The sequence below is a fragment of the Phyllosticta capitalensis genome (assembly GCF_038381095.1).
Source record: "Phyllosticta capitalensis strain CBS 128856 chromosome Unknown BKA78scaffold_3, whole genome shotgun sequence".
Taxonomy (NCBI): domain Eukaryota; kingdom Fungi; phylum Ascomycota; class Dothideomycetes; order Botryosphaeriales; family Phyllostictaceae; genus Phyllosticta; species Phyllosticta capitalensis.
The window spans coordinates 2,238,784-2,265,436 of NW_027117441.1; the positions used below are offsets into that span (position 1 = coordinate 2,238,784).

The 26,653-nt window shown below is 54.4% G+C and overlaps 9 protein-coding genes and 1 non-coding gene across 10 annotated transcripts; 3 read left to right on the forward strand and 7 right to left on the reverse strand.

The window, feature by feature from the left end:
* Positions 1-462: 462 nt before the first annotated feature.
* BKA78DRAFT_247457 (major facilitator superfamily domain-containing protein) lies at positions 463-2,352 on the reverse strand (the record flags this gene model as incomplete). The annotated part of the gene is made up of 5 exons (XM_066884301.1): positions 463-660; positions 730-871; positions 934-1,448; positions 1,502-1,982; positions 2,036-2,352. The coding sequence occupies 5 exons, from the start codon at positions 2,350-2,352 to the stop codon at positions 463-465; spliced, it is 1,653 nt and encodes a 550-aa protein (XP_066746843.1).
* An 874-nt stretch (positions 2,353-3,226) lies between these two features.
* Positions 3,227-5,043, reverse strand: BKA78DRAFT_248254 (threonine dehydratase catabolic; the record flags this gene model as incomplete). Its single annotated transcript, XM_066884373.1, has 3 exons — positions 3,227-4,527; positions 4,576-4,792; positions 4,864-5,043. 3 exons carry the CDS (start codon positions 5,041-5,043, stop codon positions 3,227-3,229), a joined length of 1,698 nt encoding a protein of 565 aa, XP_066746844.1.
* A 219-nt stretch (positions 5,044-5,262) lies between these two features.
* On the forward strand, positions 5,263-6,289 carry BKA78DRAFT_104137 (mediator complex, subunit Med8). The gene has a single exon (XM_066882131.1). The coding sequence runs from the start codon at positions 5,470-5,472 to the stop codon at positions 6,148-6,150; it is 681 nt and encodes a 226-aa protein (XP_066746845.1). The 5' UTR covers positions 5,263-5,469; the 3' UTR covers positions 6,151-6,289.
* A 139-nt stretch (positions 6,290-6,428) lies between these two features.
* Positions 6,429-7,478, reverse strand: BKA78DRAFT_293926 (uncharacterized protein; the record flags this gene model as incomplete). The annotated part of the gene is made up of 1 exon (XM_066886270.1): positions 6,429-7,478. One exon carries the CDS (start codon positions 7,476-7,478, stop codon positions 6,429-6,431), a length of 1,050 nt encoding a protein of 349 aa, XP_066746846.1.
* A 257-nt stretch (positions 7,479-7,735) lies between these two features.
* Positions 7,736-9,111, reverse strand: BKA78DRAFT_309714 (ribonuclease T2 family protein). Its single transcript, XM_066888058.1, has 2 exons — positions 8,731-9,111; positions 7,736-8,684 (listed from the first exon to the last, which is right to left on the reverse strand). The coding sequence occupies exons 1-2, from the start codon at positions 8,828-8,830 to the stop codon at positions 7,816-7,818; spliced, it is 969 nt and encodes a 322-aa protein (XP_066746847.1). The 5' UTR covers positions 8,831-9,111; the 3' UTR covers positions 7,736-7,815.
* A 266-nt stretch (positions 9,112-9,377) lies between these two features.
* On the reverse strand, positions 9,378-9,461 carry BKA78DRAFT_t62. The gene has a single exon. It is a non-coding gene; the product is annotated as a tRNA-Val (tRNA).
* A 120-nt stretch (positions 9,462-9,581) lies between these two features.
* BKA78DRAFT_309717 (uncharacterized protein) lies at positions 9,582-10,514 on the reverse strand. Its single transcript, XM_066888059.1, has 2 exons — positions 10,186-10,514; positions 9,582-10,083 (listed from the first exon to the last, which is right to left on the reverse strand). Exons 1-2 carry the CDS (start codon positions 10,333-10,335, stop codon positions 9,787-9,789), a joined length of 447 nt encoding a protein of 148 aa, XP_066746848.1. The 5' UTR covers positions 10,336-10,514; the 3' UTR covers positions 9,582-9,786.
* A 7,692-nt stretch (positions 10,515-18,206) lies between these two features.
* Positions 18,207-19,875, forward strand: BKA78DRAFT_247413 (uncharacterized protein; the record flags this gene model as incomplete). Its single annotated transcript, XM_066884297.1, has 2 exons — positions 18,207-19,677; positions 19,739-19,875. 2 exons carry the CDS (start codon positions 18,207-18,209, stop codon positions 19,873-19,875), a joined length of 1,608 nt encoding a protein of 535 aa, XP_066746849.1.
* A 2,251-nt stretch (positions 19,876-22,126) lies between these two features.
* Positions 22,127-22,629, forward strand: BKA78DRAFT_309725 (uncharacterized protein). Its single transcript, XM_066888060.1, has one exon. The coding sequence runs from the start codon at positions 22,326-22,328 to the stop codon at positions 22,500-22,502; it is 177 nt and encodes a 58-aa protein (XP_066746850.1). The 5' UTR covers positions 22,127-22,325; the 3' UTR covers positions 22,503-22,629.
* Positions 22,630-25,006: 2,377 nt separating this feature from the next.
* Positions 25,007-26,028, reverse strand: BKA78DRAFT_104188 (uncharacterized protein; the record flags this gene model as incomplete). The annotated part of the gene is made up of 1 exon (XM_066882132.1): positions 25,007-26,028. A coding segment is annotated over exon 1 (770 nt), but the record flags the coding sequence as incomplete, so codon positions are not given.
* Between the last annotated feature and the right edge of the window lie 625 nt (positions 26,029-26,653).

The following is a 26,653-nucleotide window of genomic DNA, read 5'->3' on the forward strand; positions in this document are numbered from 1 at the left end:
GGGCACATATTGACTGTGTTGATGAATAGTAGAGGAGTGCGAATCACTTTCCATCGGTCTCTTTGGAAGAGCAGTATATCAGCCCAATTCTCTCGCGCAGTATTAGCGTGATGCCTGCGTTTTTGGCTGTCCACTCGTTTTCCACTCTTTCACAGTCAAAATGAGCTCAGTCTTAGTGCCTGCTTATCTATCAATCCATCTCAATCTTGTTGCGAAAAGGAATGCAAAATTAAATGAAAAAACTCCATGTGATCCGGACTGTGGGTCAGTGCGACGCCATAAGTGCCCCACGTACATCCGATGAGGACTTCAGATAACTAAACGGAAGAATCAACCATCACATTGCATAATGCCTAGACTCTCTCATGCTGTGATGAAGAATCTACATTCTGTGTGCAAATATATCTATTTGTTGATGGCTGCTGCTATTAGAGCCACCTCCAGACACGCCACAGACAGTCCTCAATGCGGCTTGTCCTCATCCTGAGCAAAGTGCTCCCTTGCCCAAGGCGACCTCAACCGAATCGCTTCGCCCTTGTAGAAGAAAACAAACGGGATGGGTATCATAAGCAGACTCAAGAACGCGAGCAGAGAGCTGGCCCATTCCAAGCCCAGCGTCTGGTACATCTGCTTGGCGAAGAGCGGAAAGCCGGCGCCAACCTGTCGTCGGTTTGTTAGTATCTCGCTAGAATAAAGTGTTTTTCATCCGGGACGAGGGGCTGGGCGTACAATGTTGCGAACCAAGATGACTCCCGCGAGTGCCGACGCACTGTACGTCTGGTAGCTGTCGACGACGTAGTTGAGCACCGCGAGGATGATGATGTAGATGCCGGCGCCAAAAAAGACTGAGCCGATGATTGGCACGATCCAGCTGCGCACAAGAGTCAGTCGCGGAGTTTCCCCCCTGGAGATTCGAAAAAGGGCACTACTCACTGCACGCTCTTGTAGCTCGTCCACGCAAACCAAAACAACGAAATGGGCAGCAAAAACGTCCCAAACCGCGCCATCCACATGCGCGCTTCCGGGCATCCTTTGCCGTCATTCTCCCTCACTTTTCTCAAATAGTACCGCTCCTGCAGCGGGTGCAGCACCGCGCCGAGTAGCGACCCCACGCACAGCCCGAGAAACGCAAGACCCCATTGTCCCGAGTTGAAGCCATGTCCCGTCGGTCCAAAGACGAGCGGAAATGCCTCGTTAAAGAGGTACACAATCCCGTAGATGAAGCCGTTGTAGGCAGCGGCACAGAAGGTGATGGGCTCAGAGAAGAGGAAACGCAGCGGCCGCGTCAGCGTGATGGCGAAGAGCGTGTGCAGGCTCTTCTTTTCGTCCGAGTTGGCCTCGCGGACACTGGATGCTGCTGTGTCTAGACCTTCTTTACGAAGGCGCTTGCGCAGGCGCGCCGTCTTCCGCTCGAGGATGATCGAGTGTCGCGTTTCGGGAACGAGTAGCTGTTGCAGTCAGGACTCTGGAGTCTGTCAAAGTACAATGGCAAGTGTCTTACCACAAAGAAAACCCAGAACCCTCCACTAATGATCATGGCGACCCAGAAGACCCATCTCCAGCCTTTCTCGAGAGCAACGTATCCGCTTATGACCAGTGCAAGGGGCGGTCCAAACGTGGAACTCAACCCGTAAATGGCCATTGGTTTACCACAGTCATTCCTCGCCCACAAGTCACTGACTGTTCCACCAGTGTTCGTCAAGGGCGCACTACCGAAGAATCCCGCAATGAATCGGCAGACGAGTATGGTCCCAATGTTTGGTGCCAGAGCCAAGGGAATCTGGAATATGACGAGGAGAAACCATGATATGATGTAGATCGGATTACGACCATAGTATTCGGACAGAGGAGCGAGCAATACTGGTCCAATGGCGAAGCCGAGAATGTACAAGGAGAGGCAGAGAGTCGTGATTTCGCTGGACACATTGAACTCGTCGGCAATGTCTTCGGCCCCGGAGGATATGCCACCTGCACAGAGACAGCTGGACAAGATGTGAGCATGAGTAGCCGTGAAAATTGGTCATTGGTAACAGACGTGAGAACATTTAGGAAGCTTGCAAAACATGTAATGTACCACTTCTTCCACTTGGGCCAATTCCTTGGATTGTCATGGTCGTCGATTCCGTAGGTGATGTAAATCGGTTCAGTGTCGTTTGGGTCTTGCTTTGCCCGCTCGAGAGCCTGCTCCTCAGAGAGCAAAGTCTTTGCTTCTGTTGCTGAGCCTTTGAGGCCGGAAGGGGAATCTGGGTCAAGAACACCAGAGCTGGATGACTTTTTGGAGCGTTTTGAATCGACATCTTTTTCCAATTTCGCCACGTCAGGACGGTCCGCGCTTAGGTCGTTCTTTTCCATGCTCATGGTGATGATGCCTCCACTGGAACGGAACAGAGCAGCGTGGGAAGGAGCTGAGGAAAGATTTCGAGCGCCGAAAGGGAGACGCGCGGCAAAAAGAAGAGGCGAAAAGTCCTCATGACCGACCAAAGACCCTATCTCGTTGCACCAGGCCAACCACTGGTCTGGGGGACCAACTGACCGTTGTTTTGGTGGAGACGCTTACCCCAAGCTCCGCAGTCAACTCCACATGGAGATGTTTCTACCACCGCCATTTCGTCAGCAACGGCACCTGGCACACGACACTAGCTCTGCAGATTAGTGTGGGAATGACGTGAATTAACATCGGGAAGGAGAGCAGTCCCTGTGTTCGAGTGGAGTGGAGCCGAGCACGGGAATAACGGCGAAGATCTCGGGTTGCCTATTCCGTCGATGCAAAAAAGCTTGGGAAAGCTTGAGTGGTTAAGCATTGATGCTGGACCCACCACGGCTATGCGGCTCCAACATGATTACGCAGGCAAAAAATTGAAAGATTGTTGCTGGTCGACCGGTGATGAGAGCTCGGCCCCGCCACTCGACGTCATCTCACCTCCAGAGAGTTCGCCCCTCCTTGACTCCTCTCCAGCTGGAACCGCGAACTGAATCATTCCATTAAATAAGCCACTGCTCGCACTGTTCAAAATCATAACAGCCCAGTGTCATTCTGCCATTGGCAAGTTTGATCATCGAATCGTCCAGTAGAAAGAGCTGGTATCTTCACTTCTATCGCTTTGTGGTATTTGGCGCCCGTGGTCTGTACCTCTCATCAAACCTAGCTTCCAAAAGTAAGCCATGCAATCACGCCCAAGGATCATAAAGGTTTCCGACATCAAGAAATACAGCAAAGTTCATCCAATCATTCCCTCAGGAACATTTGGTAAACCGGGTTTTCGGTCTCCTCCTTGAAAGGGTAGCCAGTGCGCTGCAAGAACTCCCTGAGTTCTCCTTCCTTGCCTGGCGGGCATTGGATAGCCGCCAGAATCTTTGCAACATCACCGCCGTGGTTCCGGTAGTGGAAAAGCGAGATGTTGAGGTCTGGCTGCAAGACAGTGAGGAACTTGTGGAGAGCTCCTTGCCTTTCAGGGAACTCGAAAGTGTAGAGGCGCTCATCGGCAACGCCAGAACGTCCACCAACGAGGTATCGAATGTGACTCTTGGCCACCTCGTCTCCAGAGAGATCCTGGGCCTGCATGCCATCCTTCTCGAGACGGCTCAAAAGATCTGCCAAGTCTTGGGCGCGGTTGGCGGGGGTAAGAGAAACACCAATGAGCACGTTGGCCTTGGTGGGAGTTGCGTATCTGTAGGCGAATTCGGTACAGGCCATGGGATGAACAGCCTTGATGAGGCTGGCAAAGGCTCCAGGGCGTTCGGGGATGGTGACTGAGAGGAGGGCCTCCTTGCGCTCACCAAGAGCAGCACGCTCGGCGACGAAGCGCAACCGGTCAAAGTTCATGTTGGCGCCAGAAGAAATAGCAACAAGACCCCGGTTGGCATTCGGTGACGGGTTGTTGGCCACGTACTTTTTGAGACCAGCCAAGGCCAGCGCGCCTGCAGGTTCGACAATGGACCTCGTGTCCTCGAAGACGTCCTTGATGGCGGCGCAGGTTTCGTCAGTCGACACTTGAATAACGTCGTCCACGACCTCCTGGCAGATGCGGAAAGTCTCTTCGCCAACTGTCTTGACTGCTGCACCATCTGCAAACAGGCCGACATCATTCAGGAACACGCGCTTGCCCTCCTTGAGCGACTGGACCATGGCGTTGGCGTCGTGGGTCTCGACACCGATGATCTTGACGTGAGGCGCTATCCGCTTGATGTAGACACCAATGCCCGCAATGAGGCCACCGCCGCCAACACAGCAGAAGATAGCTTCGAGTTCCTGCAGGTTCGTTTGCCTGAGAATCTCCATGCCAATGGTTCCCTGACCAGCAATGACGTACGGGTCGTCAAAAGGTGCAATGGAAACCAAGCCGTGCTGCTTCTCTATCCTGTGTGCTTCCTCCTTTGCGGAATCAAAGTCGGGGCCGTGCAATACGACATGGCCACCCAGTCTCGAAACGTTCTTGTGCTTGATGTCGGGAGTGCCCGAGGGCATGACGATGGTCGCGGGGATTTTGAGCTTGCGCGCGGAGTACGCAACGCCTTGAGCATGGTTTCCTGCCAAATGTCAGCAATCGCCCTGGTTCCAGAGAATGATTCTCTCACCAGCCGAGCAAGCAACGACGCCCTTGAAGCTCTGCGATTTGTCCAAGTGTGCCATTTTGTTGTAAGCGCCGCGCAGCTTGAAGCTAAAGACTGGCTGGAGGTCCTCGCGCTTCAACAGGACTCTCGACTCGAGCCTATTGCTAAGATTGATGGCATGGGTCAAGGGGGTCTCTTCGACGACCTCGTAGACGCGAGAGGTGAGGATGAGTCGCAAGTACTGCTCGGCAGTCAGAGTCTCGCATCTTGACTGGATTGCGCGCAGTCATTGCGCTTGGAAAGAGGTCATACATCAGGTGTTCCATTGGGCAGGAGAAAGTGCTCGGGGACATTGAATTTCGGTGTTCCATTAGGAGTTTGGGCGCGTTCTGGCGACGGGTTTGCCGTGTACTCGGTCAGGGAAAAGCCGCTGACCTTTGGCGTTGGCGTGGTTGGCGTTTTGGTGCCATTGGTTCTGGACTCGGACGCCATGGAGTCTTTTAGCGCTTCCGGATAGTTGGAGGCGAGCAGAAGGGTCGAGGGCGAGTAGAAACGTTGCTGGGTGGATGTTTTGCCCAACGCATTCCTTTGGTCGAGCAGCGCCTGCGTATGCGTCACAGGGCGCGCGCGAGGCACTTTTGTGCGGGCCGACGCCGCTACTGACTCGCGTCCCCGCAAGAAGGTGCGCACTGCTTGACGCGCCATCCGCGACTGACCTTGGGTTCGAGAGAGCAACACCATCATTGACAGTTCCATCCTTTACCACGGCCCGCCAGACGAAGGCGCATTTGTACTCAGACCACTCACCGAAAAACTACCGATACATGGTGGATCCGGCGACCTCTTTATAAACCCAAAATCCACCTTCCATCGGACCTTTTCATCGCTCTCCGTCACACCAGCTCAGCCGATCTCGCCATGTCCGCGCCAGCCCCAACTGCACGCGCCCCACAGGACGAAACCCGCGCTCTAGACTTGCTCGCCCAGCGCCTACAGCACCTCAACGGCGCCATTGAGGTTCTCAAGATTGCTCAGATGCAGCACTCTTGGGATGCCCAGCCCCCGCCATGGCAGACCATATCCCACCGATCCAACATCATCAACGGCCGTCTGATAGCCCTTCTCGGCGTCTTCGATGACAACAAGGAACTCCTGAACCGCGCTCATGCCTACCCGCTTCCTACATTTCCCGGCCCGTCTCATGAGATCATGGCCACACAATTGACCCGGAAGAAACTCGAGCCATGGGTCGAAGATTGGATCGCAGATGGAGTCAAGCATGCTGCTGGGCCTGACGGAGAAGTCAACGAGGACTCGAAGCTACCGGGTGACGGTGGTCTCACAGGCGATCAACTGGAACAACTCTGGGATTGGGCAGGACCCGCCGGCGGAAACATTGGAAGAGAAATTTTGACGGCCGAAGATGACGACGAGGACGAGGAAGATGATGAAGAGGAAGAGGAGGAAGTTGAAGGCGTCATGGACGGCGTAGAAACCTCGGGCTCGGCCGATAAGGGAGAAGCGGTTGCTCCAGCAAAGCCCATGCTGAAGCTGGACAACGTCCTGAAGTATGTGAGCACGGGAACGTTGCCTGCATGATCGGGAGTGGCAAAGCATGGGATTTCTCTACGGGATTTGGATCAAAATTTTTGGCGTTTGGGGGTCATTGACCGGCCATGATACCCAAGACTTGCGCTGGAGAGTGGAGTTTTGGTTTTGAGTAGTCCAAGTCCATTGAGACGGCGAATAGCTAGGCCAATGCGCCTGGGGCAAATGTCCTTTTTGAAAATGACGTGAAGTGTTTAGTATCCCCACAGGATATCATGATGGTATTACCAGACTTCGTTCATCAGATGCTTCACAACGATTCCCGCAGTTCAATCCCAACCGCCCCACCATCTCTTCACCCTGTCTCCCATGGTCTGCTGTCCAGCCTCTCGTCTTGCCAACATGTTTGCCTTTGATTTTTCAATTAGCGCGAGAGAGTTGTTGGCAATCTCCTGACGCTGTGCGATTTCAGCCTTGATGGCCCTGAACTCAAGATCCCGATCCAAGCCATGACGGTCCTTGAGCCTTCCCTCGATTTCCGACTTGAGGGTCGCTGATATCGGCATTGACTCAATTTCCTTCTTTTCGGCTTCCCTCCTTTGCGCCTCTATCCTCTTGCGCTCGGCCTCCTTCTCCTGTTGCTGCTCTTCAAACTTCTTCTTCAGGATTGCGGCGTGCTGTCTTTGAGCCTCTGCATTGAGCTCGCGCGCCTTGGTGTTGGCGGCGTCCTTGGTCACCGCAACATTATCCCCGCTCAAAACATTGTCAAAATCGGGTGGCTGCTCTCCTCTTGCCTTTGCCTCCTTGATCAGCCGCTCCTGCTCCAACATTTGGTGGTAGAGGCGATCAGCATGCATCTGGACCTTCTCCTCCATCTCAGGATCGCGCCCTGCGACGCCGAGGTATCCCAATGCCTTGAGGAACTGCGTCTGCATTGTCCAACACCGGTTGAAAGCCTTGTTCTCCTTCCTGCACATCATCATGCGGTCCATCCAGGTGCCGCTCTTGTAGCACTCGTTGATGGCCTGATCCTCGATCGAGCAATTCTCCATGGCGGCTTTCTTGACTGCGCCGACCTGGTCTTTGAGCGTGGACGAAATTTCGCTCATTTGTTCGCGCTCGGTCGAGAAGCGCGCTTCTACTTCGTTGATCGGCTGGTACGTCTTCCACAGATGTGCGTAGCGGCCATCTTGGTACAGTGATTCGCGCGGGACATTGGATTGTGTGGTTTGCTGGGTCGGCTCTGGAGCTTTGGGAGGCGGATTGGCGACTGCTGGAGGTCCGGCGCGGAAGTGTGAGAGCTCTTGGTCGAGGAATTCCTTAAGTTGGGGATCGAGGTTCTTGGAGGGATCGTCGGAGGAGCTCGAGAACCAGCCCATGGTTGCAGGATGGAGGGCGGAGCGAATTTGGAAATGCTGGCTCGTTGGAGGTCAGGAGGCGTTCGGGAGACTTGAAGATTGACAGAAATTTGGATTAAGAAGCAAAAGTGGCATCAGTTCCTGCATCCTGGTCGCGCAACGTCGGCGCGTCGGGATCAAGTTGGCGGGGCGTGCCTCCGCGTCGAAGCTCTCCCCACAAACACCTGTGCACCTTTACTCCGCAACATTGAATCGTTTGCCATTGGCTTGTCGGACCAACATCCTGTACAACATATTCACATCTTGTCTTTATCTACAGCATTTGAGAGTGCTCCAATCGCCATCATTCCAGCGATTTTTACACCGACCGCGTCGAGCCCGCCGTCCGCTCGTAGTACTTGATGGCACCAACTGTGGAGGCGCAACTGGTGCTGCTCCCAGAGGCATTCACCGGCACCGAATGACCACTCTGCGGCTGGCCATATACATGCGAATAATACCACACCTCAGACAGGACCGTCCGGCCATTATCTGTCGTTCCGCTGCCCGCCTCGGTCTCGTTGTATCTCGATCCCGAGCATCCCACGTACGGCACCGCGCCATACTTGGAAGCCAACGTACCCTGAATATCGGAAATGGAGTAGGTCACATTGGTCGCATTCGACGGCGTGATGCCGGCGCTCGCGAGCCAGTCGAACGTCGGCAAGCGCTTGTAGTAGAGGACGGCCGTCTCGAAAAAGTCGACCACGTCGACGTGCGGCGTGCTGTTGTACTGAGGGCCATAGCACGGCGTGTCAAACGTCGAGTAGCAGGTCCCGTGCTTGGAAAACTCGTGGCCCCAAAAGTCGGCGTTTGGCTGCCCTTGCGCGATCCAGTACGTGTTCATCCATTCGAGCAGGTCCAACTTGCCGAACGGCTCGAGAAAGGTGCCGATGTTTGGACCGGTGTATGGGGGGATTTCTGTGCCATCGTCTGTAGTGCTTGGAGACGGGTCCGGGTCATACTGCCTCGAGAGATCGCAGTAGCCCGTGTAGGAGCCGTTGCAAAAGTCGGGCCATAGGCCGTGCAGAGTCCAGCTATTCTCTGGAAGCAATTGGCCTCCGTCTTCGAGACCGGTGTATGTGTCCCAGAATTGCGTGCTAAGAACAAGTCCGCCATACGTCTCGACGCAGCATGTGTCGACTTGAGACGGGTCTGCGCCAGTGGAGCAGGACAGAATGTTGGGGCCTTGAGACTGTTAGTGGTAAATTATGGAGACTGGGTTGAGGCGTACTCAGGACGCAGCTGTGGTTCAGACTGCTCTCGCCATAGAGCGAGGCTTGCGCCTTGGACAGGAGCAAGACGCTCGCCGATATAAATCCCAGGGCCTGCATTTTCACCTGTTGCCTTCTTCCAGAAAATAAAGAGAGCAAATCACCTGGAAATCTCGTCCTTTATCACCTCTACATCGCGTGCCGCATGCCATGGTATCTGTGGAACCAAATGGCCCGCCGCTCGTGCTGGAATGATTGGCGGACTTTGCACGCGAATCCATCGCCGCTTCGGACCAAGTCCTCGTATTGAGAAGTCATACCGGGTCTTGGGTCCAGATTCAGGGGTAGCTTGCTGGAGTCGAGATACCGTCTGCGAGGGGTGGCCTCTGTATAGCACCTGCCTTTCCTGGCGATTCTCTTGGTGTTGTAATACTAGCGATGGGCGAGCGGTCGTCTTAGCTCCTTTGGGAATGCTACGCGAGAGCAGAGCGTTTGGTTCACTTCTTGCCCGGCTTAGGCGCACCTCAATTGCTTGGGGAAGCAAAAGGCATGGCCCACAACCTCCTTGAAGTTATCGTCACCCCCTGATCTTGTTTGCTTTCCCCTGACGCATCCAAAAGGAGTCCTAGGGGCCAAAAGGAATCTCCTCTTCAAGGAGCAAAAGTTCTACGAGATGGCGGGATCGAACCACCGACCTTCAGTGAGCTACAAATTTGTAAGACTGACGTGATAACCACTACACTAATCTCGCAACTAAAAATTTCGAAGTCGAAAATTGACTTATATACTGCCCTCACACTTGATTTGATCCTTGCCACAGCGTTGGGAGTTGCGCGCTTACTTCTCAAGACACCTTGGCATCTCAAATCGACTCAATGATCTGTATTCGAGGGTGTTTCTCAGTATGGAATCGGTAGTGGTGCGCGCAGGGCTGCCGTGGTAGCCAACTGCAGTCCGACCAGGCGCCGGACGAAACAAGACCACCCATCTCCGAAGCAAGAACAACACCAACCCTTTCCACGACACTCAACCCACTCCAAAACGCAGCAAAACCGAACCCACGACAAGCTAAGCCCTCAATCCTGACCAGGCGCAATGACCGGGAACGTCGACTTGCCATCCTTGTACTTGTCGTAGCAATTCAGCTTGTAAAAGACCTCGTCGCCGCGCTTGTCGCGGTTGATGGCGCTGTCAAACTTGGTGCTGGAGAAGCCGCAATTGCCAAACTGAAGACTCCATAGGACGGTCTGGCAGCCCTTGCCATCGCTGGTGGGCTCGCCGAGCTGCTGCTTACACGACGCGATGCAGCCCAGGATGTCGACTCGATATGGTAAGACGCGGTTCTTGGGGTCGAGCGGGACGTCCTTTGTGAGCTGCGCCGGACCATGTTAGCCAAAGACTTGAGAATGTGGAAAACATGTTGTGGGTCGCGAAAAAAAAAGAGAGTGGAGGAAGAAGCAAAGTCACCAACGCACCCCGTTGAATTCGCCGGGCTTCAAGAACCCAATGACTCCGCAGTCGCCCTTGATTTCCTTGTTGCTGGTCGAGTCTGTTGACACGTCCTGTGGGCGCGCGGCAACGAGCGCGACGAGGAGCGCGAGAAACGTTATGAAAATGAATTGCATTGTGGTTGAAGAATGGCGAAGTTTATGGCGAAAATTCGGGTGCGACCTATTATCACCCTCTAGTAGAGGCGAATGCGACCTTTTTATACATCTTCGCGTTTGCGCTCGACTCCCACCCGCCGCCGTAGAAGCACAATTCAAAAACTACAGACAATACCGGACGAATGGTATGAGCCTCCACAACTATTTAACGCGGGAACGCAGCCGCAACGCGTCCACTCAGAAGCAGGGTAATCACATTTCAACACATCAAAGAGTAAACAAATGAGTCGGAAAGGGAAAAACGAACAAGGTTAAATTTCCTAGACCAGTGGGCAATGACCAATACTCGAACCCGCAGAGGCGAAGAAGTGCGAGAGGGTCTGCGATACACACGCGATCAAGGTTTGGGGACAGCAATTTACGCGCGCCTTGATGGGCCAACCTTGACCGGGAGACGACTTGGCTGGCCCCGGACCTGCTTAATTGCTGGGATCATGTCGACGGAGCGCGCGGTTACTTGGCTTTGGCTAAATGTCCCCGATGTCCCGTCGGCAACACGGCGCTTTGCGTGCTGTTTGCCGTTTCCGTTTCTATTCTGGTGCCGTGCCTGCCAACCTTTCACTTCTGCCTTCACCATTCACCCAAATTCTGCAAGCCGCCTGGCAAGATTTGGGCGTCGACTGGTGCCGCATTCGCTTTGGCTTCTAGAAATTCAACTGAGCGCCTTCGAGCGCCTGCGGACGAGCATGGCAAAAACCATGCGGACGACTGGGTAGGTCAAAGTTGGCGGAAGCGGCGCTCGTATTTTAAGTCTATAATAATTGCAGCCAGCGGATCAATGACAAAGAATGCGGGACAGACACATGATGCCCCATTGCCCGATGAAGTGAAGAAGGCGCGTGTAGAACGTGACTGACGCGGTGACAGACAAAGGTCATTGCCCTTCCCAAAGGAGAAGCGGTCAGCAGAGCACCTAAGTTCTCAAACCAGCAACAGTAGTAGTGATTGCGAGACCGATTAACCGCAAAATTGACCAAATTGAAACCACAAGGCACCAACGGCTTTCGGGAGCTGTTCTCCGCAACGAAGAACACTTCGAGAACAATTAGCTCCCGGGTGTGCCATGGGTCTCGACCTAGGTTCTTAACCCCCATCTCCTTCTGCCCCTTCTCTGGGACAAATCAAGTAATCAAGCGACACTAATCCACCACCGCGCCGTGTGGCTAAATATCCACATCTCCAGTTTGTGGAGGCTATGCACCGGGCATCCGCATACGACCTCCTCACCTGTCTGCATACCCACGTGTGCCTTCGAAGCATTCCAGCAAATCAGAGGCAGGCGGGGCAGAATTCTCGTGTCAATATTGAAGCCTTCGGCTCGTGTCCTCAACCGAACCCTTGCTCTGCAGTCGGGCTCTCAGGCTCTTCCCCGGCTGACAAAGTGAGGCAAACTGGGGGAAAACAAACCCTGATTACCGTTGAAGCTTTTTGCTCAAGATCCGACGCGCCGGGCCATGCCATCCCCCCCGCCGCTGGCTAAAATTCCTCAAGCTCCCGACTCGAGCCCAACTTGGGAGCCCGTCCGCAAAAAAGTTTGTAGGCGGATGCGAAATTTCGGGTCCTGTTGGGCCCGTTGCCCGACGACACGAGGTCAATGTGACGGCGGTGGGTGAGGTTCTGGGGACATGGCGAGTTGTCATCGGGGGCGAGTTGATTAAGCTGGATCTCATCATGAGCGAGCACAGCAGCTGAGTAAATGGGTGCGAGGCTACTACTACGTCATATTGGATAAAGTCATGGGAGGTGCAGTTGCAGTGGCCACGAGAGAGTGGCTGATGAAATGAGGGCTGGCGATGCTGAGAAGAGGGCATCAACAGCAAACAAGGCAAACAAGAGCCCCAGCAGTTTAGAACCAAGTGCAAATGAATACAGTCACGGGCGAAAACCCGTTCCAATACCCTTTCCCACGCGGCACTGAGCCTGCCTACCACCCGAGAAAATATGACTATACTCATGATACGGAGATAGGATGGGACTTTGTACACCCAAGTCGTTGGACAGAGCCAGATGATGAGAGGAGGTTGCTCTCGCCCTTCCCAAAGGAGCACGCAGCGACTCCAAACTAACCGGATGGGGAAGGGCGCCTGTGCACGCTCTCTCTCTCTCTCTCTCTCTCTCTCTGTGTGTGTCCGTCAGCACCGCCTTGCTGCGAACGACTTGAATTTCTTCTAGGTTGGCTGTACGTGATTGATTTAGAAGACAGGATCGTAGGTATTCTGCAGTCAGCGCGGCACGTGGAAAAAGGGCAAGAGCTGTCAACGTAACCAGGCGGGTAGGTACGACGGGAAAGGGCGCCTGTGCGCGCCTGCTATTTCTATCTACGCTACCTATATTTCATTGCCTACACAGCCTAAGTACCAGTGACAGCATCCGCTGCCGTCTCCTCCTGCAATACAGTATCAATCTACAAATGACCGCGGGGCGGCGGGTGGTGATCTCCACAATCAAGGATTCGACAAGTCCCAATATGTACCTATACCAACGAATAGTCGCTGTGGTGCAATGGCCGTCATCATTGAATCGAGGAGAGGAAAAGTAAAGGAGAAGATTACCCTTGGAAAGGAGAATGGGGGAGAGGTGTTCATTTTTTTTTTATCATGACCGGAGAGACAATAATGACAAGTCGTCCGTCTCGGCCCATCCAACGAGAACAATCCAGTTTGTTGGAGGGGCGAGTCCGAGGAAAAAGGAAAAGTGAAGGGGGCCGCTATAAGATACAGACACTAAACAAATCCAATGTGAATGGCGTTTTTCAAAAGGAAGTGGACGCTGGATGGAAGAGACGAACGTAAGGACGAGAAGGGGTATGTTGTGGGATGGAGCCAAGCGCTTTATGAGACATGAAACCAATAGCCAATGCCCAACAACCAACATCTCGCTCACCTCGAGTTGATCAGTCGGCCAGTATGCCTCCCGACAGCTCCAACCGTGTCGTGTTCAATTGTGTGACCAATACCAAGTGACAGGCCATCGACTCAACTCAACTTATCCTCAAAGAGGGCGTTGCTCCAAAAGCGTGGCAACCTTTGCTCAAGCCATCATGGCCTCACCCAACTCATCGTCATCCTCCTCGGCAACACCAATGCCCGAATCCCACTGGCGACGTGGCTTCTTTGCCGCATTAGCTCCGCTCTTGAGGGCTCTAACGCGGTCGTTTCCAATGCCGCCATTGACGCCCTGAGGACGCAGGGCATCGACATCGCCCATGGCGCGCTCAGCCTCCTCAATGAACAAGTCGCCGCGGTCCTGAGCCTCGTTGGCGGCGGCACGGATGCCTTCGGTGAGACGGCCAATGGCCTTTTGGCTGGAGAGCGTTTGGGCGCGGAAGCGTTTCTTGAGGTCGTCAAACGCCGATTCGAGGCCGTTGATGGTCGAGAGACGCGCGTCCGCAAGCATCTGCAGCGACTCGAGCTCCTTGTTCTTGGAGTTGATGTCCGACGTGTACTTTTCCTCGCGCAGCTCCACAGCGCGCCGGAGTCGGTCAATCTCCGACTCGTTCGAGTCAATCCGCGAGCGGAGCTGGTCAATCTCGTCTGCGTGGCGATCCTGCAGCTTCAGCATAGCCTCAGCTTCGTCGGCGACGCGAGCCTCAAGCGAGGCCTTGGTGGATTCCAAAGTCTGGATTGTGGTCCGAGCCGATTCATTTTCAGAGGCCAGCGTGTTGATACGGGATTCGTATTCTTGAACTCTGACAGCGTGGACTTGTTCGCGCTCAGCGGCCTCATCCTGGAGCCTGGTAATGAGAGCGGCCTTTTCAGTGACGTCATTGTTCAAAATGGCAATGTCGTCGTGGAGCGCTTTGATCTCCTCCGCCTTTTGCTCAGCCAGAGTCTCGTACTCTTCGCGCAGGTGGGCGAGATCGGCGTCGAGCTTATCAACGCGCTTCTCAAGCTCATCGATGAGGTCGTCCTTTTCAACGATGAGGGCTTCCTTGTCTTCCTCGATGGCTTGAAGTTGGGCTTGAAGGTCAGCCATCTCAGCATTGCGCTCAGCGTAGACCTGTTCGGCATCTTCACGGCGCTTGATTTCGGCCGCGATGTCTTCGTTGTATTGCTCTTCGCGCTTGGCAGCAGCCTCCTGGAGCTCGTCGATGGCGGCTTGCTTTTGGATTTGAAGCTCGAACAGCTTTTGGCGGAGTTCGTTGGCCTGCTTGCCGGCCTCGTGAATCTTGTCCTCCATGTCGGCAATCTGGTTGTCCTTTTCTTCAACCTCTGCCTCGGCGGCCTCGCGTTGCTCCTTCTCAGCCTCGGCGAGGTCGCGCAAACGCTCAAGCTCTCCGCGTAGCTCCTCAACCTCCTCCTCGGCAACGTCGACCTTTTGCTCCAACTCACGAATGCTGGCAGCCTTGTCCTCCAAATCTTCCTCGGCAGCCTCACGCTGAGCAGCCTCTCTTTCTTGGAGCTCCTGCAGTCTCTCGAGGTCGTCTCGGAGATTGTCCAGTTCAGTCTCGGCGCGTTCGACCTTTACTTCAAGTTCAGTAATGAAGGTAGTCTTTTCGTCAATGTCGGCTTCAGCCTGCTCCCGGTATGACTTTTCAGTCGACAGCTGCTCGTTCAGACTTGCGATGGCTGCCTCAGCCTCTTCTTTGAATTGCGTAAATGCGTCGGTGTGTTCCTTTTTCATCTGCTGCATCAAGGACTGAAGAGACGAGGCCTCTTCCTTGAGTTCGAAAATGGTCTGGTCGAAACGCTGGATGGTACTGTCGCGGTCTTCCAGCTCAACTTCCATCTCGTCAATCTTTTGGTCCAGTTCGACAATGTCCTTGTCTCGCACGGCGATGGCGGCCTTGAACTCATCCAACTCCTCCTCCAGCTCAATAACCTCCTTGGTCTTCTTTTCATTGGCGGTGTCGAGCTCGTGCCATTGGCCCTCCAGCGTCTGGCGTCGATCTTCGTACTCGGCCATCTTGCTGATCAGTCCCTTGTTCTGGCTGTTCAAGAGAGCCACGACGTCTTTCTCATCGCGAAGCTCGGCCGTCCTTGCGTCAATGTCTGACTTGAGCTGCCTCAGCTTCTCGACCACGGAGTAGAGCATGTCGCCGTTGTGAAGCTGCGTAGCGGGGTCGCCTGGAGTGACAGACTCGATTTCGTTGCGGACGTGTTGGAGAGTCGACCTGATGGAGGTCAGGGCATCGTAAGCATTGGCGTCGGGCTCCGTGAAACCAAGAGTTTGAATCTCCATGGAAAGAATGCGAAGGGCCACCTCGGCGTCCCCAGCACGCGCATTGAGCTCTGCAATGGTATTTTCCAGCTTGTGGATCTGAATCTCGTGACTTGGGTCGGGCACGTCGGCCTGGGTTGCTTGCTCATCGAATGAGATTTCGTCGATACCGTCGGAAGTGAATTGAGGCACGTCGTCGTGGCTGAGGTTAATGTCTTCGGGCTCAACAAGCATGAGATTGTTGTCATCGTGATCATCGTCGTCGGAAATGCCGCCATCCATGTCCATGTCCATGCCCATGCCCAAGTCTTCGTGGTCATCCTCTGCAATGGTGGCCAGCCTATGGCGCTCGCGCTGCTCTGCAATCTCGTTTCGAAGGTCGTTCAGCTGGTCCTCCAAAGCCCTGACCTTGTTCTGTTCCTTTTCCCTGTCGGCTTCCTGGACGTCAATGGCAAACTGACGCTGGACCTCAAGCTCATAGATGAGATCTTCGACACGCTTGTCCTTTTCACGCATCTGGGCTCGCAAGCGTTGCAGTTCGAGCCTGGCACGCTTGTCCTCTTTTTTGTGCTCCTCGATGCTGTTCATCTCCTCGCTGAGACCGCTCCGACGCAGGCGCCTACGCTTGCGGTCGTCGAGCAAGGCTCGCAAGGGGGTAAACTGAATTTGGCTGCCATCGGGAGAAATAGCACCGGAGAGGCTAGCAGGGAGAGAGAGGCGCTTGGAGCGGGAAGCCTGGACGGGGTTGCGGCTGGGAGTAGAGTGTTGAGGTGCGGATGAGGAGATGGTGGAGTTGTGGATCGGAGTTGCCTGAGGCAGAGGTGGACCAGGGTCCGAGAAGCGGACGCGTTTGTCGCGATGTTGGGGAGGGTGGTCCTGAGCGAGTTCGTCCTCGTCGGTGAGGGAGGCGCGTTTGGCGCGTTTGCGGCCGCGTCGGGGAGGGTCGGCATCGCTGGATTCTTCGCGGATGCTGTGAAGGTCTGAGGGCTGGTTGGGATCCATGATGGAGGGCGTGCTGCTGCGTCTCTTACGACGAAGACCGCGGTTGTGGTCGGAGGAGGCGGCGCTGTCCTGAGAGGAACGGCGTCTCGCCATGGTGGAATATAATGGGAAAAAGCGGTGGATGAGGCGATGGAGGAATGTGGTGGAGGATGGAGGATGGGAAAAGAGTGGAGTGGGGTCGATGGTTGGCCGGGCAGAGAAGAAGCACAGAGGAGGGCGATCCGCCAGGCGCCCGCAGAGAGGATTTTGTTCGCACAGACCGGATGCAATTATTGGACGGCTGAAATGTGCGCGCGCGCGTCACCGTCACCAACAGCAACACGAACTACAAGACAGTCTATCGTGCATGACGCACTTGTCCGACTCGTACGTCGCGTTACAAGACTGTGTTATGGCCGTGGTTGGCTGCCAGTCATTTTACTTCTCTCATTGCTTTTTTTCTCTGGTGGTGTTGGCACGAGAGTGACGCGCCTTCGCGTATCAAATACCCGCCAGGCAGGGTCACCGCTGCAACACAGCCTGCTGCCAGCAAACACGTTTCCCCACACTCTGATGTTAAAGTGGCGATGCTACAGTACTGCCATGGAGAAGTTGGATGGACGAGAGAATCATCTTCTCTCGCCTTGGACGATTCCTCAAAATCCTGCTTGATGGACACGCTAATCTAGCCGCTCTCTACGTCATAGTCTTGTGCAACCACTCGTCATGGTTCGTTGCACATGGTCTCGAAGAAGAGGGTATATATCATGTACAATCATCCTCCAACCGCAAGGCGTCTCTTTGTGCCCCCTGCCTGTCGAATCAGAGGCTGACGGTTAATGCAACGCTCCGTCCAGTCCTTCGTCCAGCCTCTCGCCAATTGTCAATCTAAACAATTCAAGCCCTGGGAAGATGCATACCAACCGTTTGGTTCAGAAATTATTCAAACCCACGTGCAAGCAATCGCCCTGTGGCCGTGGTGTGGCTGTCTAGGAACCTTACCGCCTGGGCATTAACCCTCTACATGTAGCCAAGCCGCCACTTTTTAACACTCCAGTAGTCGGCTTCATGTCATCATCCAAGTCTACTGACATCCCAACCTCCATCCGCTAGTCGTCCCGTCTTCATCACGACAGAACGTTTTCCTCTTGCTCATCCTCAACCACCTCTCCTTCTTACCCCTTTTCCTCTCCATCACCCTCTTTTCGTCTGATCCACCCCGCTTGCGACCGGATACGTCTCTTTCGGCTACTCAGACTGCGACCTGTCTTGGATCAATCTGATTTGCCTGCTCAGCTCGACTTTTGTTCCTTTGCTCCAGTAAGATCGACCGCACTGTTACCCATCGTGCGCTCGCCCACTCTTGGGCCTCTGCATTTTGCACTGCTTCCATTGCTTCTCGGCGAATTTCTGCAGCATTGACGGCATACATCTACTCCCGAAGCGGATTGGTCCGTGCTCACGCACGAGGTCGAAGGTGCGACTCCATCGGTCGCTACCTTACCAGCCATCGCCTTCCCCGTTGGATCTCGTGCCGTTGTGGTCTGTCTCGTCAACCACGGCCTTGACCACACACAAAAAGGATCAAATTCGACAGGCGCATCAAATCGGCCCCGCATTCCGCCAGCTATATCTGTGTCCTTGGCTCCATCTTCTGCCGCTCGATCCAATTGCTTTCAACAATCACAATGGACGTCGTTACTGCCCTAGATGCTGATGCGTCTCCGCCAACTTCTCCCGATGAAGATACGCCTCCACTGCTCCAAATGCCAAACGAACTCGTCCAGCAAATCCTTGGCCACTTGTCCCCGGTTGACCTGGCTCGAGTTTCCCAGACATGCCGCAAGCTGCTTGATCACGCAAGAGAAGACCGTCTCTGGAAGCCATTTGTCGAGGGAAGTACTCCATCGACCGCGCTGCAAGACAATCCTCCATCGAGCTGGCGAGAGCTTTACATCACCCACTTCCCTTTTTGGTTCGTCTGCCGCCGCAAGCTCTGGTTCTCCGACTCGAACCACGTGGGCAAGCTCCTGCTTACTCGCTACAACCCCGTCGAGAATGCCATTGAAGGTTACGCTGTGACGGCAGAGCGTGGTCAAAACATGTTTGAGCTGTGGGAGTGGAATCCTGAAGTCATCATCCACACCTTTGATCCCCGCGTCCGCCTCGATAGCACCGGCCCAGTCATCAAGCTTGACCGTCATGCCTATTCCAACGCCTTCGGAGACCCGAGCTGCTCTCATCTTCAGCAGGAATTGATGATGAATGTTCACAACAGCCAAGCGAGTCATGGATTATACTCCATGTTCATGCTCTCCCGCCCATGTCCCCCAGAGATCACCACCCCTGGAACCAAAGTGTGGCCGCCCCCCTCGATCCCCGCTCAAGAGCGCACGCGCAACGAGAGCATCAACCGCTTCCGAGGCACCATGCACAAGCCGTCCAAGTTATCCGAAGTCAGCGAGACGACGTGGAGGCTGCGCAAGTGGATGGAGTTCAACCAGCACCCGCACGCCGGCGGCACGACGACGCGCGTGGGAGAGGAAGTGACGACGTTTGCAACCCTGGACGCAGAAGTGTACACGCCGACGCCGCAGAAGCCGTGGCGCGGCATCTGGTGCGGCGACTACGCCGGCCATGGCTGCGAATTCTTGGTCGTCATGCAGCCAGAGAACCCAGCACCGCTCCCTCCAGGCGCTCAGCGCGCCATCGCCAACGCCCGCCGCAACTCCAGCGTCAGCTCCATTAACAGCTTCGCCAGCGCGCAGAGCCACCAGAATACCGCCGCCGCATCCACCACGAGTTCTGGCACAGTGTTCAATCTTGATGCAGACGACGGTTCGGACGATGCCGCATACCCACCCGTCGGGCCATATGTTCCGCCTGCGTCATACTCAAACAGCGCGCAGCAAGGCCATCGCCAGGACAGCGTAACGGGCGCCAAAGACGACTTTGTCGACTACGACCCGTCCATCTACTCGGGCCGCATCGAAGCCGTCAAGCTGACCGGCGACCCCAACATCCCCCGCGGCGAGTACACCTTCATCGCGCCAGACATTGGTCCTGACGGCTTCTACCGTGTTGCCCACGAGAAGATCTTCCAAGGCGCTCGCGTCGTCCGTAGCGTGGGCCATATTGCTGCGCGTGGCTTCAGAGATGGTAAGCCTCGACCATTCGTGGATTGGGACAGCGGAGAGTAATATGCTAACATTGCAAACAGACGAATTCATCACCTCACAGCTCATCATGATCTCGCACGACCGCCTGGCGCAGTACTGGGAGCCATTCGGCCACGTCTCGTTCTACCAGCGCGTCGACGTCGAGGCACTTTTGGCCTCACGCACCAATGGCAACTGAGCCGCGACGAAACGGACAAACAACCAAACTTCATGAGAGCCACAGCCCTCTTTGTGTGGCGAGGTCGACAATGTTTGCAGCTACACCAGACGGACTGCATTTGTACAATTACAAACGGGTCCACATTTTCCGTCCCGTCTTTTCGAGCAGCATCAGCGATCAAGGGAACCGAGCAAACGGCGCACAACCCCTGCTATCGATCGAACCCAGACGACGCGAGACGAGATGAGATGAGAATACTGTTTGAACAACAAACGCACGGAATGGCATCGAGCAAGCAAACGACGCGACACACAAGCGGGAAGGGAGGACCGCCTCTTGACCCGCACGACGAGGTGAGCGACTGACCAGCTCAACAACCTTTTTGTAAAATAGACGGACAAAGGGCCTGGATCCAATTGGGCTCGACAGCGGGGCCAAAGGCCTCATCATATCAGAAGGTGATGGAACGGGGGGCTGGACAACAAGATTGGTGGGCTGATGGCTTTTTTTTTTTTTTTGCAATTCGACTGTACAATACCCACAATTTCTCGACGGATGGACGGGCCATTGCGTTAGGCAGGACGGACTGGCCCCCAAAACAAGTCGCCTTGTTGAAATGGCTTTGCCCTTACGTCTCTGGAAGAGGGCGGTTTTGCCAATCGGTTGAACGGGCAGGCAGGCAGGCAGGCAAGCAGGCAAGCAGGCAGAAGGGGTTCATACCTAGCCAATTGACGAGCGAAGCTGAATAAAAAAATCCAAAAAATCGACACGAGGCACGTGTCCGCCACCGGGCCTTGTTGCACACAGCAAAAAACCATGAAAAAGTCAAGTCAAGAATCTCAAGCTCGTGGATGATGTGTTATTGACGCGGGTGCCTTCAAGGTCACCACTTCCCTGATTACACCCTATCATGCTGTATGCCTATCTTGCTTCTAACATTCTGCGCTCAAAAGCTCAACCAGTCAGTCCAGACTACCGCCGCAAAAAACGGCGGATGCACGCGCTTCTTTCCTTCCTTCTCTCGTGAATCAACTTTCAAGTTCAACCACGCTGTCTGCATACAAAAGCGCAGCGTCGCCGCCATCAGTTCTTCCGAAGACCACCACTCAAACCCCCTCCCCCTCCCCTCCCCTCCGAAGAAGAATCATCGAATCCCACCTATGCCACCCACACATCTACCTCCCAGGCGGCCCCGTCCTCGGCTGCACCTTGGGCTTGACAAAAGGGCGATTAACCCACCCGCCCGACGCAGAGCCAACGTCGCGTCTGAGGCCCAGCGTGCGGCCGGGACGGCGCAAGCCGCTGCCCTGCGCTTGTGGTTGGTTCAGTCTATCAACACTCGTCGTGTGGAAAGAGAGAAGTGGCTGCGGCTGCTGCTGCTGCTGCTGCTGCTGCTGCTGCGTTCTCGAGTCCGCCGGTGAAGGCAGGAGGAGAGGCGGCGATGAAGGAGGCGGTGCTGGCGCGAGGGCGGCGGCGTCGTCAACGTCGGCGTCCACGTCCTCGAGGTCGGCGACGTCGGCCATGTCGAGCTGTCGTGCCTCTGCCTCTGCCTCTGCCTCCGTCGCTGCGGCCTCTTCGTCGGGGTCGGGGTCGTTTGGCAGCTCTTCCGCTATGCCCTCGGCTTGTGTGTCCTCTTCTTCCTCCTTCTTCCCCTGCGGCCGCGGCGGCGAGCTCGAGTAGAATGGGTACGGTCGTCCATTGACGTTCTGTGCCGTCGTGTCGTCGTGGCGGCGAAGCGGGCGAGGACGAAGGGGATCAGTGCGGACCTTGTGAGACGCCAGGCCTAGCGATGGTGGAGCTTGTGGAGTAGTCAAAGGGGCATGTATTGAGGCAGCGGTGGAGAAGGACCTCGAACAGGTGAAGGAGGGTCTGACAAAGGTGTTCTTCTTGGGCTGTGCTATGTGCAGATTCTCCTTGTCTTGGACAAAACGCGAGCTGCTCTGGCCTTGGGACGTCCTCTCGGCGACGCCATTCAGCCACGTCCCCGTCTTGTCGATTGCTCCGGCGGCAGTGCGCATTTTCTTCTCCTTGACAAACGCAATCGCCTCAGCGACCTGCTGATCTTCTGTTCGCGTGGGCTTGATGGCTGTAGGCCGCCCAAAGAATGACGTGATGCTGCCTTGACCCGGAGGAGGCGTGCGAGCGTTATGTCGCTTGTTGACGGGCTCAACGAGCATGTCGGCTTTGCGCTTGAAGTTTGACAGATAGCTGCCGCTATCATCATCGTCTTTGCTGCGCTCCGTTGCAACGGTGCGGAGAAGATTACGTTCGGCGCGCTGGGCGGATGCTGCTTCTTCTGCTGCGGTTGCCTCTGATTCCATCTGCTGCATCCGCGAGCTAGCGCTCATGAAGCCCATGGAAGTGCCTTGAGGGATGCTGGTGTTGGAGATGGAAAAGGAGGACGCCGTGTTCATGGTGACACTAACACCAGCACTGCTGACATCGGAAAGGGGAACAAAGTCGTTGTCATGTTGGTGTTTGGAGGCATTTTTTTCTCTTCGTTCTCTTCTGCGATTGTAATACTCCCGCCTCGTGGTTTGCGGATCAGGATCGCTGCCGTCCTCTGGGTAATAGTCGTCTTCGAGACGCTCGAGAGACTCTTTGTCTTCAGAACAAGCGGCAACACTTGGACAAGGCCGACGTAGGATTCGGGCGAGATTTTGTGTCGAGGTGTACTTGAAACTTGGGCCACGGCAGCTAAAGGAACTGCTGAGCGCCGGGTCAGCCACGAATGCAGACAATTTGGCCTGCTGCTGATGGGAATCCTTGAAGGGACAGCTGAGGTATAACAGCGCTTGAGCTCGTGTCATGGCCACGTAGAGAAGACGGCGCTCTTCATCAAAGTCTTCAGCCCTTGAATGGGGGATGGATCCTTCGTAAACAGCGGGGACAAATACTACAGGCCACTCGAGACCTTTGGCAGCGTGTATCGTGGAAATAGTGACTTGATCATGGACGGTGCCTGGCTCTTGCTGAACCTCGGTAGAGAGCGCAACGTTGGATAGGAAGCGTGATAATGCGTCTTCTGCCGAAGATAGACTGCGTTGCTCCACGCCTTCTACTTCAGGCAACGTCTCATCTGGAACTTCTGAGGCGTCCGAGTCGGCCGAATTGTCAGAGGCTTGCGCAATTAGTTCTTCCACGTTGGCCCACCGTCCTTCGAAGTCTTCGGGATGTGTTTTCTTGATGTGCTCAGCAAACGACATTTTCTTCATGACGTGGTTGATCAGCTCTAAAAGGGAACATGGGGACTCGTCTGAAGATAGCTTCTTCTGTGAGGTCAGAATGATGTTGACGAACGTCTGAATACCCTTCTCAGCTTGAGGCGCCAGCTTGGTCTTTGGTCGTTTGCCTCCCTGTGCGGCCTTAAGGATGATGCTCCATAAAGGCACTTTTGCTTGCTCCGCTTCTTCCAACAGGGATTTGACTGTAGCTTCTCCTACTTTGCGGGGCGGCACGTTGATAACGCGGACAAGTGCGTCATTGTGATCTGGCTTGGCTATGACTCTGAGGTAGTCCAGAATAATCTTGACTTCCATCCGGTCAAAGAACCTTAGCCCACCAACCATACGGTACGGAACGCCCGCTTTTCCAAGGGCAGACTCGATGTGCCGGGACAGTGCAGCAGAACGTAGAAGAATTGCGACGTCTGAAAACGAGATGAGTTTCCCCGTAAGTAGCCGAGCCCGTTGGATTTCGTTCAAGATCCATTGTGCCTCCATGGCTGCGGTTGGCAGGAGTCGCAACACAGGAATCTCGCCCACACAGTGGGTAGCAAACAAGGCTTTGGCCGGCCGACTCACATCTTGCTCAATCACGTTCTGAGCGGATTGCAAGATGGCACCACCTGAGCGATAGTTTTCCTCGAGGATAACGACGGTTGTGCCTGGATAATCCTTCTGCATTGTCTTGAGATTTTTGATTTCAGCAGACCGGAACCCGTAGATGCTCTGGTCAGGATCGCCAACAATCGTGATGTTCCTCTTGTACTGTGCCATGAGGCGCATGAACTCGTACTGGACATGATTGGTGTCTTGAAATTCATCAATGAGCACGGCGTCAATGTTGGAGACACATTCAGGCCGATGTCGCAACAGGTCCAGGGAACGGAGGAGTAGGTCATCGTAGTCTAGGAGGTTGGATCCTTTCAAAGTCTCTTCGTACTCGGTATAGATGGCAGCAAATTCCTGCTGATCCGCATCCTTGGTCGCAGCGGCATTCTGGTCGCAGCTGATGCTCTTGGCCTTGAGTCCAGAGATCCTCGATCGGGCTACTTTAGGCTCTGTGGTGTATTGACGCCGCTTGATGATGCGCTTCAAGATGGCCAAGGTGTCTGAGCTATCGGCTATCCCAAAGCCCTTTTCAATGCCAATGTGATGGCCGTAGTAAACAAGGAATCGGCGCGCAACGGAGTGAAATGTTCCAAGGATCAGCTTTTGCTCAGTGCCATCTCCAACGAGACCGCGGATGCGCTCTTTCATTTCCCGGGCGGCTTTGATCGTGAAAGTACAGACGATAATGTTCCATGGTTTGATGCGACGTTCACCGAGGAGGTAGGCAACGCGTGCGGTCAAGGTCTTGGTCTTGCCGGAGCCCGGAGGTGCCAGGACTTGAAGAACAGAGGCAGGGCTGGATACTGCACATTTTTGCGCATCGTTCAGGCCTACCAAAAGGTCATCCATGTGGAGGTAGCGTTGTCATCGAAGTTGATGTTTTGATGAGGATGGCCGAGTCGCGACGCGGCAACGGCAGTCGCGTAGTCACGGGAGTTGCTTAGTCACCAATGTTCCATCCACCCTTTTCATGGATGCAAAGTAAAAAGGGATGGAATGAACGAGGGCCGCGTGCAATATCACGTAAATGATTCCTGCATCTTTGGCTGGACAGGAGTAGGCGAAAGCCGGTTGAGCAACAAGATACAGGCAGGCTGGATCGATGCCCTGATTGGCTGGTGACCCAACTAACTCTTCCTGCCCCAAACATCCATCATTGCCAACAATTCTGTTCGTTGATTTGTAGCTTCCTCTACTTGTTCAGTCGTAACCAATTGGATTTCTTAGATTTCATTATTGATGAGCTGAAATTTCAATTTCATGCCTGCAGGAATTAATCTCTCCAAGAGTGAAACCACAGCATTTTTCACCAGTGCATTACACGTACCACAGTAGAAATATTGCAAGATACTTGGAAGCGCCGGCTAAAATAGCAGTTTCTGAACCGTGGGTTGATTAGGAAAGCGTATATAACTATGCCTACCTCCGCTGGTGCTGTCTTCGGTTGCTCTCCCTTCCATCCATCTTTTCTCCGGTCAGTCTCCCTGGAAGAGCCCCAACAGATACAATACCCTGATTTAAAAGGCGGAGCACTCACCCACCCACTCCTCACTTGATCCTCGAGCCACCTGCTTGCCCGCTCCCCTTCTTCAAGCAGAACACCTCCAATCAGACGAAAAGAAAAGGAAGCGACAAGATCTGCAATGATGTACAAATACGACACCGCCGCCCCTGGATACATGGACGAAGACAGCGTCTCCTCACAAATCCCCTCCTCCAACGATACCGCCGTTGTCCCCGATGCCGGCTCCGACATTGATATCCAAAAAGTCGCAGAGGTCCTCAAGAGCGTCGTACGTTTCATGGAGGAATGCCTCAGACTCGCTGATGCAGCAGACGAGCTGTGTAAGACGCCCGACATTAACAAACTTCGCTTGTGCAAAATTTTGGGGATTCCAGACGATATGCAGAAATGGTCCAAGATGGCTGCGGCGAACCAATTGTGGGAAGTTTCGAAGATGCTGGAGAGAGCTGCGGACGAAATCAGAGAAGCGGAAATAAAGGCCGAGATGGAGCACGCAACCAGAGAAACACGTGATGAAGACCCTGAAGACGGAGAAGAGGATGAGGAAGATAAAATTGACATGGGAGATGAAGAAGACGACGGAGATCAAGAGGATGAGGGAGATGAAGAAGATGAGGGAGACGACCAAATGTCCGAAGGCTCGAGATACCAATACGTGGAGTACTCATCAGACGACTGGGAGTGTGTGGAGGATGAGGATACAACTGAAGAGTCAAGGAGCGATCAGCTATCCGCAACCTGACATGGCCTCCTCGACCACGATAACTCGAAGTTGGATCACGGAAAGATTCCCATCCTAGGCCTACTGGTGCAAAGGAAGAATGCTATGTCCTAGAGCATTCAAGCTCTCGACGCCTTGGGGACAGAGATCCCCGTCTTTAGAAGGATACTTGCCCGGAGCAACTTGAGGACAAGTCCTGGTTGATTGTCTGTTTCGTCACCTGCTGTGACTGCTTGGACAGACACCTCTCGAAAAGTTCAACCCCACGCGTTGAAAAAGGTACCATTGGAATAGACAAGCCGACACACGCAGACCATTTGGATCATTAGAATTGTCTTGGAGACATGCAAGAACGCCCGTCAACAAAATCAACCACGAAGATGCTGGCCATCAGTATCCGGCAAGTCCTCGACGATCCGAGATGGTCGAGAGGTTACCACAGCCGTCGGGCTGAAGACGGTGTTCGACGGTCGGTAGCCTTCTCAATAGCTCCAGCAGTGCTTAAGAATCCACGGGTTTCCTCGTTTCCTCCCATCTTTCTCTTTTTCTTTTGGAGATGCCGTCCAACAGGAAGAGTCGGGGAAGGCTTCATACACCGTCAGCCCACAGGAGGACAAACTCTTTCGACTGTTGGATTTGTTGGCGGGCGATGGGGCGGTCATGATTCGAGTTGGGTGTTTGTTTAAGAGTTTCTTTTCTTTTCGATGGAGTCGCGTG